The sequence below is a fragment of the Papio anubis genome, chromosome 1, assembly GCF_008728515.1.
Source record: "Papio anubis isolate 15944 chromosome 1, Panubis1.0, whole genome shotgun sequence".
Lineage (NCBI taxonomy): Eukaryota > Metazoa > Chordata > Mammalia > Primates > Cercopithecidae > Papio > Papio anubis.
In genome coordinates this window covers 217,698,920-217,707,505 of record NC_044976.1, presented here as the reverse complement: position 1 = coordinate 217,707,505, position 8,586 = coordinate 217,698,920, and the positions used below count along the sequence as shown (strand labels likewise).

At 40.1% G+C, this 8,586-nt stretch overlaps 1 protein-coding gene across 1 annotated transcript; it reads left to right on the top strand.

Moving 5' to 3' along the window:
* Positions 1-3,894: 3,894 nt before the first annotated feature.
* LOC100998670 (olfactory receptor 2M4) lies at positions 3,895-7,819 on the top strand. The gene has a single exon (XM_003893635.5). It carries the CDS (start codon positions 5,100-5,102, stop codon positions 6,033-6,035), a length of 936 nt encoding a protein of 311 aa, XP_003893684.2. The 5' UTR covers positions 3,895-5,099; the 3' UTR covers positions 6,036-7,819.
* The last annotated feature ends 767 nt before the right edge of the window (positions 7,820-8,586 follow it).

Here is an 8,586-nt window from a genome sequence, read left to right as displayed (position 1 = left end):
ACTGAGAGCCTTTTACAAAGACCTGATGGTTGATTTTATTTCCACCATCTTCTTCTTCCACTGTTATTGCCTGAGGTTTACTCTGGCTCCCTTGGATAAAGAAGGTGTTTGCTCCATGGTCTTCAGGCTCACAGATTTAACCTATCCAAAGCATCAGATGTGCAATGTCCAAGATATTTTTCAACGCAAAATCATTTTACTTCACTACACATCTTTATTCCACAACATAAATTGCCTCTTTGATATTTGCTTGATTAGAAACATCATTGAAATGTATTGAAGTACTCTGATACTTTATATTTCTCCAAATGCATTTCTTGCAGTGCTCCCTGCTTCACACAACCACATCCTGAGTTCTGCCCATCTTGAACTGGGCTAAGTCAAATATTTCTTTTGATTTTTAAAAAATTTTATTTTAGGTTCCAGGGTACATGTGTAGAACATGCAGGTTTTTTACATAGGTAAATGTGTGCCATGGTGGTTTGCTGCAGCTATCAAACTGTCACCTAGATATTAAGCCTCACATGCATTAAGTATTAGTCCTGATGCTCTCTGTCCCCTCAACCGCCTTAACAGGCCCCAGGGTGTGTTGTCCCCCCAACCCCTGTGTCCATGTGTTCCAACTGTTCAGCTCCCACCTATGAGTGAGAACATGTGATGTTTTGTTTTCAGTTCCTGGTTTAGTTGCTAAGAATGAAAAACTAAATGCTAAGAATAATTCATTATGAATTTAGTTTGCTAAGAATGAATAATTCATTCTTAGCAAACTAAAACAGCTTCGTTCTTGTCCCTGCAAGGGACATGATCTCCTCCTCTTTTATGACTGCATAGTTTTCCATGTTGTATATGTGCCACATTTTCTTTATGAGATGGTATCTCATTGTGGTTTTGATGTGCATTTCTCTAATGATCAGTGATGTTGAACTTTTTTAATAGATATGTTGGACACATATATGTCTTCTTTGAGAAGTGTCTGTTCATGTCCTTTGCCTACTTTTTGATGGGGTTGTTTTTGTCTTATAAATTTGTTTAAGTTCCTTGTAAATTCTGGATATTAGAGCTTTGTCGGATGGGTAGATTCCAAAATTTTTCTCCCATTCTATACGTTGCCTGTCTGCTCTGATGATAGTTTATTTTGCTGTGCAGAAGTCCTTTAGTTTAATTACACTGTATTTTTCAATTTTAGCTCTTACTGCAATGCTTTTGGTGATTTTATCATAAAATCTTTGCCCATGCCTATTTCCTGAATGGTATTGCCTAGATTTTCTTCTAGGGTTTTTATGATTTGGAATTTTACATTTAAGTCTTTAATCCATCTTGAGCTAATTTTTGTATAAAGTGTAAGACAAAGGTCCAGTTTCAGTTTTCTACATATGGCTAACCTGTTCCCAGCACCATTTACTAAATAGGATATCCTTTCCCCATTGCTTGTTTTTGTCAGGTTTGTCAAAGATCAGATGGTTGTAGATGTCAGGTCTTATTTCTGAGATCTCTATTCTGTTCTATTGGTCTGTGTATCTGTTTTGGTAACAGTACCATGCTGTTCTGGTTCCTGTAGCCTTGGAGTAAAGTTTGACATCCGGTAGTATGATGCCTCCAGCTTTGTTCTTCTTGCTTAGGGTTGACTTGGCTATATGGGCCTTTTTTTTTTTTTTTTTGGTTCCATAGGAATTTCAAAGTAGTTTTTTCTAATTCTGTGAAAAATGTCATTGGTAGTTTGATGGGAATAGCATTGAATGGCATACATTGAGCAGTATAGCCATTTTCATGCTATTGATTCTTCCCATCCATTAACATGGAATATTTTTCCATTTGTTAGTGTCTTCTCTTATTTCCTTGAGTGGTGGTTTGCATTTCTCCTTGAAGGGGTCCTTCACATCCTTTGTTAGCTGTATTCCTAGGTATTTTATTCTTTGTAGCAACTGCAAATGGAAGTTCATTCATGAGTTGGCTCTCTGCTTGTCTCTTGTTGGTGTATAGGAATGCTTGTAATTTTTGGACATTTATTTTGTATCCTAAGACGTTGTTGAAATTGCTTATCAGCTTAAAGAGCTTTTGGACTGAGACAATGGGGTTTTCTAGGCATAGGATTATTTCATCTGCAAACAGAGAAAATTTGACTACCTCTCTTCCTATTTGAATACACTTTGTTTCTTTCTCTTGCCTGAATGCCCTGACCATAACTTCCAATACTATGTTGAATAGGAGTGGTGAGAGAGGGCATCTACTGAACTCTCCAGTACAAAATAACAGAATATACATTTTTCTCAGTGCTACATAGCACCCACATAGCACTTACTCTAAAGTAGATTACGTAATTGGTAATAAAGCACTGCTCAACAAATGCAAAAGAGCTGAAAGCATACCAAACAGTCTGTCAGACCAAAGCATAATCAAATTAGAACTCAAGACCAAGAAACTCACTCAAAACCACACAACTACATAGAAATTGAACGACCTGCTCCCATATGACTCCTGGGTAAATAATTAAATTAAGAGAGAAATCAAGGAGTTCTTTGAAACCAATGAGAACAAAGATGTAGCAAAAAATGTAGCAACAAAAATGTAGCAAGATCTCTGGGATGCAGCTAAAGCAGTGTTAGGAGGGAAACTTACAGCACTGAATGCCCACATGAGAAAGTAAGAAAGATCTCAAATTGACACCCTAACACCACAACTAAAAGAACTAGGGAAGCATATGCAAACAAATCCAAAGGCTAGCAGAAGACAAGAAATAACTAAGATCAGAGTGGAACTGAAAGAGATAGACACACACACACAAAAATCATTGAAAAAAATCAATGAATCCAAGAGTTGATTTTTTGAAAAAAATAAAGTAAAATAGACTGCTGGCTAGATTAATAAAGAAGAAAAGAAAGAATAATCAGATAGACACAATAAAAAATGATAAAGGGGATATCACCACTGACCCCATAGAAATACAAACTACCATCTGAGAATGCTGTTAACACTCTACGCAGAAAACTAGAAAATCTAGAAAAAATGGATAAATTCATGGAAACATACACACTCCTAAGACTAAATCAGGAAGAAATTGAATCCTTGAATAGATCAGTAACAAGTTCTGAAATTGAGGCAATACTAAATGGCCTACCAACCAAAAAAAGCCAGATGGATTCACAACCTAATTCTACCAGAGGTACAAAGAGGAGCTGGTACCATTCTTCTGAAACTATTCCAAACAATTGAAAAAGGGGGACTTCTTTCTGACTCATTTATGAGGCCAGCATCACCTTGATACCAAAACCTGTCAGAGACACAATGAAAAGAGAACACTTCAGACTAATATCCCTGGTGAATATTGAGGCAAAAATTCTCAGTAAAATACTAGCAAACCAAATCCAGCAGCACATCAAAAATATTATCCACCACAATCAAGTTGGCTTCATTCCTGGTTCAACATACACTAAGCAATAAACGTAATTCATCACATAAACAACCAATGATGACAACCACGTGATTATCTCAATAGACATAGAAAAGGCCTTAGATAAAATTCAACATCCCTTCATGTTAAAAACTCAATAGCTGGGCACGGTGGCTCATTCCTGTAATCCCAGCACTCTGGGAGGTGAGGTGGGCGGATCACCTGAGGTCAGGATCAGACCAGCCTGACCAACATGGTGAAACCCCATCTCTACTAAAATACAAAAACTAGCCCGGTGTAGTGGCAGGTGCCTGTAATCTCAGCTACTTGGGAGGCTGAGGTGGGAAAATTGCTTGAAACCAGGAGGCAGAGGTTGCAGTGAGCCAAGATCACGCTATTGCACTCCAGCCTGGCAACAAAACGAGACTCTGTCTTAAAAACAAAACAAAACAAAAAAACTCCCAATAAACTAGGTATTGATGGAACATATATGAAATTAATATAGGAACTATTTATGACAAACTCATAGCCAATATCATACTGAATGAGCAAAACCTGGAAGCATTTCCCCTGAAAACTGGCACAAAATGAGCCACATATTTCATACAGTTGAGCCTTTCCTCGCTGTGGTAGAACATGCCCTATAAGTCGCCAAAGTAGCACATTGCAGTGAAGCTTTTAAAGACCATGGAAGGGTTTTCTTTTGTCCCTAAATGTTTATCTGATTTGATTTATAACACTTTATTGTAAAAAGAAAAAATCAATTTTTTCAAAAATACACAGGTTTTTGAAAGTCTTCACTACAAAAAAAATGATAAATGCATGAGGTGATGGTCACACTAAATACCCTGATTTGATCATTATGCAAAATATATGTTTTGAAATGTCAAAATGTGCCCCCATAGATATGTAAAACTTTAATGTATCAACTTAATAAAATTAAAAATAGAAACAAAACAAGCAAATAAACAAACAAAAAATGCAGCTTCTTTTCCACACAGAATTGGAAGAAAAAAATTATTCTCAGAAGATAAGTAGACAATTTATTCTCCCTTAGAAAAATAATGGGTGTTTTGATTAAGTAAGACAAGATTTCAGGACTTGGTCTGAGATGGAAAAGTTAAAACATAGAGTACTATACCCTTCTCTGAATTAAAGTGTACAGGTATCCCCAAGGAGTAATGTCATTGATCTCATATCAGCCTTCACTGGGCTGCAGGTAGGATAGTAGGGAAAAAAAAAAAAAAACTCATGAGAATGGGAATTCCATTGTTGATGAGACTACTAACCTGGAGAAATATTAGGACAGAAGGAGAAAAAAATTCTGTAAGGAATTTTCTTTTATGAGGTATGATCCTAAAATTTAGCAATAGAGGCATATAATGATTTTTCTCCTAGGTTTTCTATTGACTGTACTTGTGGGTAAGTTGGGAAGCTCTTATACACTTCAGCATTCTTGTCTGTAAAGTAAATGTCCAAATGTACTCCATGTATACTCTGTGAAAGTTGGATGAGGAAATAATTGCAAAAACAATGGACTAATTCACATGATTTACCATGACTAAAGCAAGGTAACTGAAGGTTGGTGAGAAGGCCTTATGCATACATATAAACTGACCAGTAGAGTATGTCACAGTATGTATTTGAAAACTGAATTGATAAATAAGCTTGTACTTTCTCTGAAATTCTCAGACAAGGCAAATTATCCGGAATGGTGTGGGAAAACCAGACCTTCAACTCCATCTTCATCCTGCTGGGAATCTTCAATCACAGCCCCACCCACACCTTCCTTTTTTCTCTGGTCCTGGGCATCTTCTCAGTGGCTTTCATGGAAAATATTGCCATGGTTCTCCTCATCTACATAGACAAACAGCTCCACACCCCCATGTACTTCCTCCTCAGTCAACTGTCCCTCATGGACCTCATGCTCATCTGCACCACTCTACCCAAGATGGCCTTCAGCTACTTGTCTGGGAAGAAATCTATCTCTCTGCCAGGTTGTGGAACTCAGATATTCTTTTACGTGTCCCTGCTTGGAGCTGAATGTTTCTTGTTGGCTGTCATGGCTTACGACCGCTATGTGGCTATATGTCACCCTCTTCGGTACACCATCCTCATGAATCCCAAACTCTGTGTCTTCATGACTGTTGCTTCTTGGACCTTGGGGTCTCTTGATGGGATTTTAGTGCTTGCAGCTGTCCTGTCATTTTCTTACTGCGGCTCTCTGGAAATTCATCACTTTTTCTGTGATGTTGCTGCCCTTTTACCTCTATCCTGCACAGAAACATCTGCATTTGAAAGACTACTTTTGATTTGTTGTGTGGTAATGCTAATCCTTCCAGTTTCAGTTATCACACTTTCCTATTCCCGTGTCCTTCGAACCGTGATCCACATGGGCTCTGGGGAAAGTCGCCGCAAGGCCTTCACTACCTGCTCCTCCCACCTGTCTGTGGTCGGACTCTACTACGGTGCTGCTATGTTCATGTACATGAGACCAGCTTCTAAACATACACCAGACCAGGACAAGATGGTGTCGGCATTCTACACTATTCTCACCCCTATGCTGAACCCTCTCATTTACAGCCTCCGCAACAAAGAAGTGTTCAGGGCACTACAGAAGGTACTGAAGAAAAGGAAGTTAATATGACTTTATCAAAATCTTTTTGAGTGCCTTCTGTGGTCAACACTCACTCAAAAAAAAAAAAAAATGGAAATGGAATCTCTTACATTATTCTATTTCTGGTAGTTTGTATTAATATTTTTCCACTTTTCAAAATTATTTAGCATATTATTACATATATATCATTTGTAAACTAAGCTAGATTTGGATGTTAGTATAAGTGGCTTAATCCCTGTGAATGGTAATTATATGATTAGGTGTCATCCATGGGTGGTACTTGATTTTAGGATGCTTACTTTCGAAGCCAGGTATTAGTCTGAAGTGTCTTACCTGTATCAGGAAGAAAAGGTTGGAGTTGATTCTCTGTTTTTGGAGAGATGCTTCTTTGTTCACACGTTACTTCCCAATTAGTACTTGTTTTTAGTTTTACCAATCCTCAAACCCAAGAATGACTATTTTAATACTGTTTCTTCTCTCCTTGATTCCCAAGTAGTTAAAAGTGGGGAGTTAGTGTCAACACCTTCTTCAATCAAGTTTTATGCCCGTTTAAAATATTTTCTAGAAACTCACATATACATACACACACTTAAATATATATGTGTATGATCTTTATACTAAGAAAATTAAATATTTTAATGAGCCCACATAACATATCTATTTGGTTGGGCTGCACAGTCAACATCTGTATCACGTCTGCTTTTATTCCTTATAATCCTTATATTAACCATCAGAATCTGAAGGCAGAGCAAGATGGTGGAATAGAAGGCTCCACTGATCATTCACATGCAAGGACAGCAATTTAACAATAATCTACACACAAACAACACATTCATGAGAACCAAAAATCAGGTGAGCCCTTGTAGTATCTGATTTTAACTTTATATCACTGATGAAGAGGCATCGAAGAGGTAGAAAAAACAACTTTAACAGACAATGCCACCCCTCCCTCACCACTGACAGCAGCAACAGGGTGGGTACTAAGAGTGTCTGTGGGCTCTGGTGAGGAAGAACACAACAATTGTGAGGGGTTGAGCTCAGTGCTGTCCTTTAAGAGCAGAAAGGAAAACCAGGTAAAGTTCAGATGATGCCTGGCCACAGACAGAGCATTTAAACCAGTCCTTGTCAGAGGGGAATTACGGATGCTGGTGGTCAAAACCTGTGTTCCCACAGACCTTGACACTGAAGGCTAAAATGCGCTGAGGCTCTAAGTAAACTTGAAAGGTAGTCTGTGCCATAAGTACTGCAACTCTTAGGTGAGTCCTAGTGCTGAACTGGTTCCACAGGTGGTGGACTGTGCAGGGGGCACATGAACTCCTGAGACACCAGCTGGGACAACTAAGGCTGTGCTGGCATCACCCTTGCCTCACCTCAGGCTGCACAGCTCATGGTCTGAAAGAGTTCTTCCACTTGAGAAGAGAAGAGGAAAGAGTGGAGAGGACTTTGTCTTGCATTTTGGATACCAGTTTAGCCACAGCAAGATAATGCACTGGTCAAAGCTGTGAGGCGCTTATTCCAGGACCTCCCTCCCAGACAGCATTTCTCTGCACACCCTGGGCAAGAAGGGAACCCATTTCCTTGGAGAAAAGGCACCAGTACTGCTAGCATGTATTGCCTAACTGAAGAGCCCTTGGGCCCTAAATAACCAGCAGTGATATCCAGATATTATGGCGAGGGCCGTGGGAAAGACTCTGCTGGCTTCAAGTGAGACTCAGCTCATTTCCAGCGGTAGTGGCTACAGGGCAAAACTCTGTCTGCTTGAGAAAAACAAAAAAGAAAAGGGGACTTTCCTTTGCACTGTAGGTACCAGCTCAGCCACAGGGGGCGGGGTGGGTGGTGGTGGGGAGAGGGGGGTGCAGGTGGTTCACCAGGCAGGTCCTTCAGGTTTCTGATTGAGGGAATTACTCTTTCGTGGCATTTCTGGACCCACCCTGGGCCAGAGGGGAGCCCACTGCCCTGAAGGATTAAACAGCATTCACTGCAAGCTGACTGAAGAGCCCTTGGGTCCTAAGGGAATATCAGCAGTAGCCTGGAAGTACCTCCCAAGGGCCTGTGGTGGTGGCCATGAGATGAGGTTCCGCTTCATGTGGAAAGGGAAGGAGAAAGTGGAAAAACTGCTTCTTGTGGTTTGAATGCCAACTTAGCTGCAGTACAGTGGAATACCAGGTAGACTTCTAAGGTTTCTGACTCCAGTCCCTGTCTCCAGGATGGCACTCTTGACACAACTTGGGGCCAGTGTGAACTTGTGACCTTGAAGGGAAGGACACAAGTCTGACAGGCTTAGCCAGATATTGATGGTAGAGCTCCAGGGCCTTGAGAAAACACAGGCAGTAGCCAGGTGGTTACACCAGGCCTTAGGTTAGACCCAGGGCTGTGTTTAATTCAGGGCTGACCCACAGTCTCAGTAGTGGTGGTCACCTGGGTGCTTATATCTCTCCACCCTCAGCTCCAGGTGGCTCAGAACAGAGAGAGACTCCATTTTGGGAGGAGAAAGTAAGGAAAGAGAACAGAATCTCTGCCTGATAATTCAGAGAATTCTTCCAGATCTTCTCCAAAAGCATCAAGGCAGCACCTCTATGAG